We start from the raw sequence: 13643 nt of genomic DNA, 5'->3' as shown, positions 1-13643 counted from the left end.
TAAGTGGCGAAGGGGGTACTAGTTAATTCAACACTCAACAACCACATATACTGATCGATACACATAGATATACTCTACAAGACTAATCTACTACACAAACTTCTACCAATTCTTACTCTTGAACACAAATACAAACAAAATAAAATTCAAATCATCAACACGACTACAACACCAAGCCAAAAAATCGAGCCACCGACGAGCTCAAGCTGATACTGCAGTCAGAAAAGTGACTCACCTAAAAGTGTAAAGTCCAGTGAGAGCCATCCAACTGCGGGATCGAAGACATTCCGTCGCTATTCGGAAGATCTCGAGATTGTTCTAAAGATTCACCATCACTGCTTGGGAAATCCTTTGAAGCTACTAATGGAATAGGCATCCCATCATGACTCGGGAGATCATCATGGAGTGGTAGAGGCACCCCTTCTCCATTCGAGAAATCCCTCAAATGCAGCCCCAGTGACACGTCGTTGCTTGTGAAGTCCATGGATGGAAATGCGTGGACGTCTCCACTGTTGCTCTGTGCATCATATGCAAGTAACGAAGAAGATGCTCCGCTGCTGGGGAAATCCTTCCACTGCTGAGTCACGGTTTTGATCTGCGTGTAAAACTGAAGACCGGCTTTACCTGCAGCGGGTAAGAACAATAGTTATGAACCATTGTTTGGCAATGGATATCAGAAGCTTGATGTTTTTAGTGTCTTACCATAATGGTTGATGTCGCTGGTAAACGAAGCGTTTGAACCTGTAAAAGAGAAAAGAGGCAATGGGGATGCAACTGCCACATTTACACCAACCTGGATTCAAATAAATCAGTATCACAACCAAACACTAAGCAGAGATTTCTTCATGAAAAATCAGTAGCAAGTCTAAAACCACAGAACATCGTCCGTCTGGTAAGTAGATGAGCTAAATCAGCTGAATAGACGAAGTTGAAATTGATTTTGGAAAAGAGTGAGCTACTATTATAATTTAAACAGAAGTACTCAGCAAGTGTTCCGAAAGCATTGCAGGAAAATCCTTACCTGCCCACACTCTATCTCAGTCTGAAATTTCCTTGCGGTGGCAGATGAAGATGTAAAAATGGACGCTCCGTTTCCATGTCTGCACCACGTAAATAATTAGGTTATGTCAAGCAATATAAAAAACTGAACTCTTCAGAAAAGCCAAGCTCACTGACTTGTTTCTGTTAACAATGCCTATTGCCTCGTCTAAACTCCCAGCCTGAACACAAAGAAGGTCCGGAAGAGAAAAAATTAGTCAACATACTAAATATTTGCAGCGATGAAGACTATTTACAAGACGGGAATATATACAACCTGCATGCAAAGAAGAATTGGACCCAAAATTTCTTCCTGCGTATTTAGATTAAACGTTATTTGACTTATTTCCATAAAGCAATGAGCTAGGAGTCTTCTGAAGATAGTTTACCTTATAGCATTCCATGTCTTCAGTGATATCAGTTAGAATTGTAGGACCAACAAAGTTTCCAAGCTCATATTTAGGAACCTATTTTTTCATCATAAAACTATGAGTAAATATGATCAACCCATAAAACTACCTCGTAGTTCAAAAAACAGTTTGTTGGGGATTCAATAAAAGGTATAGTAGTTAACAGCTCAATAACAAAGGTTTAGTAAAAATTTGGTGACTATCCAAGCATTTTTGACACTGTTGAATGAATATAAGGTGCCTACAACTATAATACAGGCATTCATAAAACAAGGGGGGACTAACTAAAAGATTAGAAGATCTGAAGACGCACCACAACTTTTCTCCCGTCAAGAACCAATCTAGCACCATTATCTACAAATGTTTGGACCACCCTGGATATTCTTTCCTTGACCTGAAGATCAGAGATAACACTTTTAAAATCAATAGAGCCTCATTATTAGCAGCAATTCTTACAACCTGCTTGATTATTCAGATGCACACATTAACTGTACAATCTGTAGTAAAAAAGGAAAAATATATATATATCCATCGGTGCACCTGCTTGCTGATCACTGGACCTAGTTCCACTCCTGGTTCGATCCCTGCATCTACTTTGAGTGCCATGGCACGCTCCACCAGCTTACCTTCCCTGAGGAAATTGAGCCAGCACTAACTAACTAAAAGTTTCCCCTAGTAACTGTTTATCTCATGCCAAAAACAACAGGAAATACATAACCACTATATATGGATGAATATACAAGATTCTTACTAAATCATTAGTACAATAAGTTTCCAAAAAACTTGTGGGCCCTCCTGGCCTCTCCCCCATTCCCCACCAACAGGATTCATTTTAATAATCATGAATAAAGATAGCATACCAAGACTTAGAGTCTCCAACAAAGATAACAGTGCTGATTGCTGTACACCTCTGTACAGCAGAGCCAAAGCCAGCACAAACCAAAGCATTTATAACAGTATCCATATGTACATCTGGCATGACTACCACATGACTTTTTGCACCTACATTACTCTGAAATAACAACGAAAATCAGCTGCAAATGCAGTCAAAACTATCAAGAGCAAATTGACGCTAAAAAAGAAGTGAACTTTCACCTGAACACGTTTACTGTTGGCAGATGCCCTTGCATGAACATACATTCCAGGCTGGAAATAAAAAGTCATGTGAGACTATAACAACATGCCGTAATTACCTTCGACTACCAAATAACTGCAGAAGCTAGGTAGTAACTATCAAAATAACTGTGCGCTTTTTTGTCTCTACTGAACCACCAATAAGAAAAATCTTTAGTTGCTGATGAAATATCACTCTAGAATATCAGCAAGGCACAAAATAGAAACCATTACTGTCAGAAAATGCAGAAAACAGCACTCTAGAATATTAAGTTAGAGTATTAACCATCAACTTTATGTTATTATGTAGTATAAAATAAACCAAAAGCATGACTGTAATAATGGAGTGCTCATTTCAGTTGGAAGAAGCTCGGCTAGAAAGGAGTTCGGTAAGCTCGGCTTACCGAGCTGGAACTAGCCTGGAACTAGCCGAGAAGAAGAAGAAGAAGGCAGAAGTCGGTAAGCTCAGCGGTAAGGAAGCTCGGTATGGAAGCTCGGTATGGAAGCTCGGCGTTGAGCTGGAATGAGCCGAGAAGGAAGAGTTCGGTTGTAAGCCGAGAAGGAAGAGTTCGGTTGTAAGCCGAGAATGAGTTCGGTATTGAGCCGAGGAAGGAGCTCGGTCTTGAACCGAGAAGGTAGAAGCAACCTAGCCGAACTAGCCGTTGGAGCAGCAGTTAGTTAGCTGAGATGTAGCGGTTATTCTTCTTGCTTTCTTGATTCTTCTTGTAGTTAGTTAGTAGCAGTTGCTACGTGATTATAGAGCTTTAAATAGCTCACCATGTATGTAGTTTAGAATAGAGTTTTATCAATAAAGAGTTTTCCAGTTTTCTCTCCAAGATTATCATCTTCAATACTCAAAGTGTGAGTGTGTGTGTTTCCTGCATTGTGTGATCTCATACAACAGTGAGTGTGTGTGTGATCTTATTGAGTGTGTGAAAGCCTTGTGTGCGTAAAATCCCAACAAGTGGCGCCGTCTGTGGGAAAGGGATATTGAAGCTGATTTGCAGAGGATCAAACGGTTTCAGAGATGGCAGCAAGGCTTGATGCAGAGAAGTTCACAGGCAAGAATGATTATGGCCTGTGGAAGATGAAGATGAAGGCGGTTTTAATTCAACAAGGCTTGGCGGCAGTTCTTGCAAAACCAGATGAGAAAGGAAAGGCTCCAGTGCTTGATGAAAAGGCTCAGGCAAAGATGGAGGAGATGCAGCTCAAGGCACATTCTGCAGTGATTCTGTGCCTTGGAGATAAGGTCTTGAGGGAAGTTCAAGAAGCCAAGACTGCGGTGGAGATCTTGGACAAGTTAGATGAAGTTTACTTGGCCAAATCCTTGGCTAACCGGCTGTATCTCAAGAAGAGGCTGTATGCCTATAGTTTTTCTGGAGATAGGTCCATCATTGAGCAGCTAGAGGAGTTCAACAAGATCATTGATGACCTGGGATCTGTTGATGTCAAGATCTCAGATGAGGATAAGGCCATTCTCACATTGAATGCCTTACCTAGCTCGTATGACCAGCTAAGTGATGCAATTATCTATGGAAGAGATAAGCCTATCACCTATGCAGAAGTCTATTCAGCCTTGATGGCCAAAGAACTCCAGAAGACAGCCAACAGAGGCTCTGCAAGCTCCAATGTTCAAGCTGCAGAGGCCTTGAATGTGAAGAAGTTCAAGAAGCAGAACTTCAAGAAGAAGTTTGAGGGCCCTAAACCCTCAAGTTCAGATGCTCAGAAGGAAACCAGAGCTTGCTATTGGTGCAAGAAACCTGGACATTTGAAGAAAGATTGTCATGCATGGAAGAGAAAGATGGCCTCAGAGGGACACAATCAATCTGATTGTGTGGAGAGTGCTGGTCCCCCTGCTCAACTCATGAATATCAGTGACAGTGGGGTCAGTCATAGGTGGATAATGGACTCGGGGTGCAGCTTCCATATGTGCCCCAATAGAAGCTGGTTTCATGATCTTCAAGAAGCATCGGGTACGGTTGTTCTTGGTAATAACCACATTTGTCAGATCAAAGGAATAGGGAAGGTAAAGCTAAGCCTACAAGATGGCTCTATAAAGATCATAACTGGGGTGAGGTATATTCCAGAAGTAAAGAGGAACCTCATCTCATTGGGAATGCTGGAACAGAAAGGGTTCACCATATTGATGAGTCAAGGAAAATTGTTTGTGAAATCTGGAGAGGCAGTGATGATGGAGGCTGACAGAGAGCATATTCTCTATTATCTGAAGGCTAAGGCTGTTGATGGAGAAAGCAATGCAGTGTCAGATGATTCCATAATGCTGTGGCACAAGAGATTGGGCCACCCAGCCGAAGGAAGCTTGAAAGAACTCATCAAGAAGGGTCTGATCTCTGGAGATTTCAACAAGATGGACCCCTGTGAGCAATGTATACTTGGAAAGGCTAAGAAGGCACCCTATCCGACAGGTATTCACTCTTCTACAGCCCCTTTAGACTACATACATAGTGATCTTTGGGGGCCTTCACCGGTGTGTTCAATTGGTGGAGGAAAGTATTATCTAGCTATCATTGATGACTATACAAGAAAGTTGTGGGTATATATTCTTAAAGAAAAATCTGAAACACTCACAAAATTCAAGATATGGTGTAAGGAGGTTGAGCTAGAGAAGGGTAGAAGTGTTAAATGCTTAAGGACAGACAACGGCCTAGAGTTCTTGTCTGCTGAGTTTGATCTGTTCTGTAAAGAGAAGGGTATGAAGAGGCACCGGACTGTTCCTGGTAATCCTCAGCAAAATGGTGTTGTGGAGAGGATGAATAGGACAATCCTAGAGAGGGTGAGGTGCCTACTTCTTGGGTCTGGTTTGAGCAGCAGATTCTGGGGTGAGGCTGTGTATACAGCAGCCTATCTCATCAATAAATGCCCATCTACTGCCCTGAAATCTGAAACTCCTGATTACATGTGGTATGGAGCTCACAGTGACTACTCAAAATACAAGGTGTTTGGGTGTGCAGCCTATGCTCATGCTAGGCAAAGTAAGCTTGAAGCTAGGGCTCTGAAATGTATCTTGCTGGGGTATCAGAGGGGTGTTAAGGGGTATAGGCTCTGGTGTATTGAGCCCGGTAAGCAGAAGGTCTTGGTGAGTAGGGATGTGGTGTTCTTGGAGGATCAGATGCCATTCCTGAAAGATAAGCCGGACTCCAATGAAGATGAGGGTGATTTCTTCAAGGTGGAGCCTGTGGGGGTTGGCCTAGGAGCAGGTGGAGTCATTGACTCAGGGAGTGAGTCTGATTCAGATAAAGAAGAGGCTCCAACTCAGGGCAACCAGGCTGGTGAGTCTATATCAGACTCTATCAGGGACTATCAGCTTGCAAGGGACAGAGTTAGAAGAGAAACAAGGCCACCAACAAAGTTCTCTGATGTTGTGAAAGCCTTGTGTGCGTAAAATCCCAACAATGACAAACCAGGGGTACTACTATAAGATAGGGAGAGAATAAGATGCAGGTGTTAAATATTGAAAGGTAAATGATAGGGACCGAATCTGGAATAAGTCTATATAACCATATAAAAATGATCACATGCCTACCTAAAGTAAAGAATATATATACATAGGAAAGGGTTTAGATGTGTTAAACACAAGCCACTAAATAAAATCACTGTGAACATAATACACGTTCCACATGCACACTTCCAGTTAGAAATGAAAAAATTATGGCAAAACTGAACTCACTGCATCTGAGCCAACGTATGACACAGCCTTGATTTCATCATCATCGCATATGGCATCAATGATGTCCTACAAAATCTCAAAAAAATATTAGAAGCAAATATTCATCAGATAACCCAATAATAGTCTATAAAATAATTCACGATTTTCTGAACACATTGTCTAAACCATTTTTTTCTAATGGAGAGCCACAATCAACATGGATAAGCAGTATGCAATGGCTAAGGAAGAACCCATAAAATCAAATCATCCTAAAATTTATTAATATGACAAAACGATATATCATCAAAGAGAAAGATTCCAAATACAAACAGAGAGCTCACATTGGTGCCATGTATAACATTTAGGACTCCATTAGGCAAACCAGCCTCCATCGCTAACTCGGAGAGATGCACACAAGCTCCTGAGAGTAAGGAAGGGTCAGAAAAAATGGGCATTAACTTTATAATGGTGTGTACAAAGCAGAAAAAGAACATGCAATCCATAACGAGGATCTAAAAGTAGAGGAAAACAAGTAAACATTAGCAAATGGTATATCATCAGATAAGTGTGGGAACTTTCTATATATAAATGCTAATGAAAGATATTAAAAAATATGAATGACTACTGATCATATATCACTAAAACTAGATATTCTTTAAGTTAAATGTGACATTCTATAAATATACCTGGTGCTTTCTCAGAAGGTTTTAATATGAATGTATTGCCACATGTAATAGCAATCGGAAACATCTGCAGAGAATTTTTCAAGCAGTGAGAATAACGAAACTGTGGAAACTACTAGATTCAAAACAGTAAGGATTGATAAATGATAACTAAAGAAGTAGAATTTGAAAGTTGAATTGGAGAATCTGCCCAATCTACACAAGGCAACTCACCTGGTCATCTCCAGAAACATGGTAGTTTTCGAAGGATGGAAAAATCATTTTGAACCTCAAGTCAAAAATTCTCATAGTTTAGTATATTTAGTATTTTTTATTTTTCCCAATTTTATTATTGCCATCTGTGCATATCTGTCTGTTGCGATTCTAATTAAGTGATGTTGATTAAAGATGCTATTTAAGCTTCAATTTTAAAAGAAGTCTTCTTTTGAAAACCATTTAATAACACTAGCCTGAAAAAAAAATTGATCCTTTACATGCTAAGCTGGTTAAGTAACGTTTCTAACCCTTTAAGATTTTTAACACGGATACCTTCTAATGATTCGCAACAGTGTCTGTAATTATCAGGTAAACAATCTATCCTCTACTCTACATGGGAAACTGGTTTTGACACTTCATTGAAGGAATGCACATCCTAACAAGGTACATCTCACAGGCTAGAAGTCAACCGTATTTGACATGAAAAGCAAGGAGATTTTCAACGGTTCATATGCATAAGAAGCAAACTGTAGCTTCAGAAAGAAACAAGCAGAGAGAATTAGAAACCAACCAATAACGGAATCATGGCAGGAAAATTGAAAGAGCATATCCCAGCACAAATACCAAGGGGCTCACGAATGCTATAAGTATCAATGCCATTTGATATATTTGGGAAGAAGTCCCCCATATGCAAATTTGCCATTCCACAAGCATGTTCAACAAGCTCTGCGTAAAACATTCTATCAGACTAAACCATGCAGCTTGCTGAATCTCCACAATGAAAGAAATCTTCAACTTTGACAAGTAATTCTTCTTTGGTGTTGATGATAACTTTCAATTAAAAATCATTGAGAAAAAAAGTACGAGTGGATAAAATAGAATCATAGAAAAGCAGATCTACTCTCAAAGTGTTCCTAAAAGTTGCAAAGATCAGACGCAACTCTAACTTTAGTTGAAGATTATTCTGTCCCGTTATGTTCTATCCAGCAAAGAGGTAAAGTATCATATAAAGAAGTTTTTTATTTGCTCTATCAATGTATGAAGTTCCAAGGAGCCTAATATTTAAATTCCAAGAAGTACCACATGTTTTTTTTCCTTTTTTGAGGCCGCCATCAAAGGAATACATGGTTTAATAAGTAAATAATTGCAATAAAAGACGGACTCACCAATCCCTCGGGAGACATCATTAAAAGCATCCTTTAATGTCTTACCCTGCTCTGATGTTATGCAACTGGCAAGCTTATCCTGGAAACAATTGTAAGGTCTTCAATAACTTGACTCGTCGAATACCAAAAGAGTAAAAAGGTAAGAGTACCAAAAATTTACAATATCACGTCGAATAAGCTCTTGAAGCTTAAACATAATTCGTTGACGAGTAGTAACCGGGGTATTTCGCCAGGATGTAAATGCTCTTTTTGCTGCAAATACTGCAGCCTTAAGTTCCTCACCCGTGGACAAAGGAACTTGTGCAACCACTTGTTGTGTGGCCTATAATTGTGTATACACTATTAGCATTAGAAACTTTAGAAAACAGTGATGACACACATACATTCTAGCACTCACAGGATTTAACACATCGATAGATGATGATGACTGTGAATCAATAAATCTACCACCAATAAGATTTGGGACCCTCTGTGAGACCACAAAAAAGAAACATTCCAAAAGTATAGATTAGATATAAACCCAGATATGAGACCACTTAGCTCTCACAAATAGAGTGACCAATAACACCCAGTCATATAATAGTCTTAGAAATAAAAGTTTCATCTGTGTGGCCATGCATTACCGGGGGATACCGTTTCTTCCATGATGGCTCCGAAGACGTTGAAGGTTCAGAGTTTCCCTCAACTGCTGTAGGAGATTTCAGCGTCTTCAATCTCCTCACTGTTGCAAAAGATATAAATAAGGCAATTTATGTTACATCTCAAGTGTATGCTAGGAGGAACAAGGCCGTTTGGAAGGGAACAAAATCAGCATACTTTCTACAAGAGTCGGAAACATACAAGTCCTTTCAGATGTCCATGTTTTGAAATAAAAGCTAAAGCTTTCCCCACATTTGTTATATCAAGAACTCAATAAAGACAGGCTCTTCATTTTGCACCGTGTCTGCAATACCCTCCCAGGTTTTACTTGATTACTGCAATGCAATTTTTAGATATTAAGAAATGGTAAAATTGTCTCTTTGTCCCTGGCAGCTATCACTGGGAAAATTTATTTTATTCAACATAATCTTCTAAAACATCTGACTGGACCATAATTTGATGCTGAGTAGGATATCTTTCATAATGTCCTCCTCGCAGGCCAGGATGATATACATCCTTTGGTTGTTAATCTCCATCTAATATGCTTCAGTAACAAATAAACAATGCCTGATTGCCTTCTTCCCTTTTATGTTCTTATTCTCAAATGTGATTCTCTAATCAAAAGAAATAGCAGAAAAAGATATATCACTAGATTATTAGTTGCAAGCGAGTAAAATATGATGGGTTGGCGTGAGACGGTAATCATATTTACGATATCACATTATCATGGATTATCGGAATTAATAGTGAAGGATGACTATGGCCACAGTTACCAAAAATAATGACCTTAAAATGTATTTATAGTTTAGGAGATGATTTAATGGAAACATAGACCTGTAAGATTCCCTTGCCGAAGCTTTGCTTTGACATTATAAACATGCTTTGGTGTAGATAAAAGCTCGGGATTTGTTTGTCTAAGTCTTTTAAGTATCTGGCGAGGTTTTAGACCTGCATCTGTCATTTCCTTGATTAGCATGACTTCTTTCTCGTTGAAGCGCCGCGCAGATGGATGTTCTGATATGTCCTTCATTGGTTCATGATTATGTGAACCATTCTTAACTGTGAGTACCCACAAGCCATCCTCCTTCTTACCCACTAGCTCGAATGGGCAGTTTGTCAGTCGCGAACCAGATTTCCTTTTGCGCAGAGGTTCACCAGTGGCCTCATCAATAGTTTTGCGCCTATCTCGATAAACACCTCCTCTGTCACAACCAAGGACTACAACTCTCTCCTTCTTAGACTGCTTAATGGTGACAACATATCCCTGAGAGACGGCGAACTCCCCAACATGTTCAATAAGTTCTTCTCTATCAATGAAACTCCCGGGTGGAGGTGGGAGCATCTGTGGAGTTTCATCAAACTCCATGTAACTGGTCAGGGCAGATCCTGGAGAGGACAAACTATATCTGCTGAAGTCAGAATAAGCTCTCAAAACCATGGTGACTAAAAAAGTATATCAATTCATATAAACCCGGAGCCAATTTAACATCTGCGCAAAATGACTATAATAATAGCTACACTATTAACGGGTATAGATTAAAATTGGTACATCACATATATGTTAAGTAAGAATACAAGAATGGAAGATGTGGCTGACATTGATATCTAGAGGCTCCCTCAAATTACATAGTTTCTATAGTTATACAAATCAACGATTATTTTGATATCCCACTGTACATAAACTATTGTTTTCAATTCTTTTTCCTTTCTCAGTTTAACCACCTGCATTTCGAGCATCTGTAACAGGTGAGTGGACCTATTCAGAAATCTTTCGCGTCAAAAATATTGATCCATAGGATCACAGCACCAGCTGATCAGGCAGGAAAGCTCTTCAAACCATAAGAAACGAAACGGTTTCAATATAGATTCAGTAATTCACAATGTCAACTTCACGATACCTACATTTCACAAATGCAAGGAAACAGAACAAAAACTAACACTACACATCGCATACACATATATAACACGGTAAAGTAACAGCAATGCACCCACATTGATCCTAAAATCATAGAGCGAGATAATGCAAATCACGCAGCAGCTGAGAAACGCAAGAAGAACTCAAATTCGTTAACATAATTAATGAATTCAAGCATTTCTCGCAACTAGTTCAAATAATGCTAAAAATCAGAATCAACAGGTTACTGATCTGATGCGATTTATTCAATATCGGAATTAGAAGTGAGAAAATACTGAGGACTCTACTTTACCGGCGACGGAGTTTGACGAAGATGAAACCGGCGGTGGGCAGTGCTGATTTTTCGGAGTCGGAAGTGAGTCGGCAGTTTTCTGTTTACTTTAATTATTTTGTCTTTTTCTTTTACGTTTAAATTTTGTGAATTTTTTTTGAGAAGAGAGTGGAAGCATGGATGGGGAACTGGAGATAGCTATAACCCTAGTTCTGAATTGATTCAGATATTTCTGCAGCAAGGGCATTTTTGTCATAACCAATTTTGTTTAATCCAAATGAATTTATTACTCTTTAAAAATATTGATCCCTCCATTTTTTAAAAATAACAATTATTTTCATTTTGGGTCATTCCTTAAAAATAGAAACTTTAAAATCTTTCTATTTTTGGACATGGATCCCACAATCCACTAACTCTACTTTCACTATGTTTTCTCTTGCTCTCTCTTACTTTACTCATTTTTCTTTTCATCTTTCTTACTTTACCAATTCTTCTCACTTACTTTATCAATTGTGCATTAAAACTCATGTCGTTTCAAATTTTTTTATTTTTTTAATACGGATGAAGTATCTAGAAAGTGATCATATATATTCCCTTTTCGTCTATATAAATAATGTCTCATTTTATTATTTCAACTAATATCACAGCCGTGCTATGCAGGGCCAAATTTATTTATATCAAATTATGAACAACCAAATTTATTTGTATCAAATTATGAAATACTTATTTGAAATAAAAATTATATTATATAAGTCTAAAATTGTAAATGTATTTAATAATAAACATAAACAATATATATCACATTTGATAAAAATGTTTTAATTTTAATTTTATTAAAACAAAGTTGTTATATAGTACAAATATATGAGTTTAATATAAGTTGGGTAAAAAATTGATATTATAAGAATAATATACTCATATAATGATATTATTGATAAATATGCATAAATATAGAAAAAGATTATATTAAAGCTTTATCACGATTTAAATTAAAAAATAAAATAAAATAATATTATATCTCCCTAAACCCTAAACCATAACTCTAAACCATAGGAAAAAAAACCTAAACTCAAACCATAACCCAACCCGAAAGCTAACACATTAGCTTTGCGGGTGTTCGTGTCATGTCAAAAAATTTCAACCCTTCATTTACCATAAGTACCTCATGACTCAATTTGGTTTGACATGACACAATAACGACACGAACATGATATTACACAATTAAAACCTAATATTACACAACCTTGGTTCGTCATTGATCTGCAATAAGAATAGAGCGAAGAAAAATATCAAAGGTTAAACAACTAAAATATAAAATATTCTTCCAGGCAAGTGGAATATTGCCTTGATAGTGTTTATTCTAGAAAATAGGACCGGAGACAGAGATATCGTCCGTTGACAGCAGATTATGAAGCTTTTCGACTCCATCTTGGTCCGTCATTGATCTACAATAAGAATAGTGAGAAGACAAATCAAATGTTAAACAACTGAATTATAAAATATTTTTTTAGACAACTAGAATATTGCCTTGACGGTGTTTATTCTAGAAAATTGGATGATCAACTTGAGATGTATAATTCCAATTCGAAAGTAGTATTTATAGGTAAAAAAATATTAAGATTATTCATAATCTTTTCACGTTCTTCTTCCTAAATCTTTTCATTTTCCACAACCTAATTATTTCCATCTCTAATGCAATATTTATTTCAACATAACTTAAGAATTAATGCATAAGGTTAATTAGAATTAAATAGGGCTAATTATGCTATGTCGACTAACGCATAGTACTATTTCCTCTAAATTAGTTATTGGATATATAATGCTTATTATATGATAATTAGTATAATGCATTAAATATTATTAATACAATTCTAAGAGTTATAAATATAATTATATTTACATCCCTGGCATAAAATAATTATTCAAAAGTGTCCAAAACTCGCCTTTTATATATGTATAAAAACCTTTTATGTGCATTTAACTCATAATTAAGAATAACCAATTTGAAACTGATACACAATAACGAATTTGAAACTGATACATTTAATTATGTGAAAATATGAATTAACCGTTTTGCATTTAAAATTGAAAAATGAATCATTTAAATTCTCTATATATATTACTCCATTTTTCAAGAAAAACTGTTGTTTTTAGTTTAAGTTTTAATATGGCCCCGCTTAGTAAAAACAAACGAAGGAAGTTAGGATTCAACTAAAATATAGATACGTGGAAAATAATACTGTACATTAATTTTGCAAAATGGAAAAATGACTCTGGCCGTGAGACTAAAAAATAAAGCAAATTTATATCACACAAAACAAAAAAACCTAAAGAATGTATGATTACCACTTCTCCTAATGAGATTTAAGATATTGTTTATCAAAATCTACTATAATTTAAGATTGCACTAGTGAGACACTTCTTAGTCGAGCTTCATTTCATTGCAATATAGTGACCCTATACACTAAAAACCCAAACCTTGAAACCTAAATCCTAAACCCTTAACTTTAAAATATACTCATCAAGACCAACAAATGAGTCAAACA

The 13643-nt window shown here is 37.2% G+C and overlaps 1 protein-coding gene across 1 annotated transcript; it reads right to left on the bottom strand.

The window, feature by feature from the left end:
• Positions 1-11298, bottom strand: LOC121758775 (methylmalonate-semialdehyde dehydrogenase [acylating], mitochondrial-like). Its single transcript, XM_042154170.1, has 20 exons — positions 11119-11298; positions 9746-10311; positions 8896-8993; positions 8670-8741; positions 8433-8594; positions 8273-8351; positions 7678-7832; positions 6915-6978; positions 6570-6649; positions 6250-6315; positions 2544-2594; positions 2309-2460; positions 1989-2079; positions 1762-1842; positions 1428-1505; positions 1316-1351; positions 1177-1220; positions 1022-1100; positions 703-793; positions 1-624 (listed from the first exon to the last, which is right to left on the bottom strand). The coding sequence occupies exons 2-20, from the start codon at positions 10275-10277 to the stop codon at positions 236-238; spliced, it is 2400 nt and encodes a 799-aa protein (XP_042010104.1). The 5' UTR covers positions 10278-10311; positions 11119-11298; the 3' UTR covers positions 1-235.
• Positions 11299-13643: the final 2345 nt, after the last annotated feature.

Source organism: Salvia splendens, chromosome 12 (genome assembly GCF_004379255.2).
Source record: "Salvia splendens isolate huo1 chromosome 12, SspV2, whole genome shotgun sequence".
Lineage (NCBI taxonomy): Eukaryota > Viridiplantae > Streptophyta > Magnoliopsida > Lamiales > Lamiaceae > Salvia > Salvia splendens.
The sequence above is the reverse complement of the archived record's forward strand: the minus strand, read 5'-3'. Positions and strand labels throughout refer to the sequence as shown.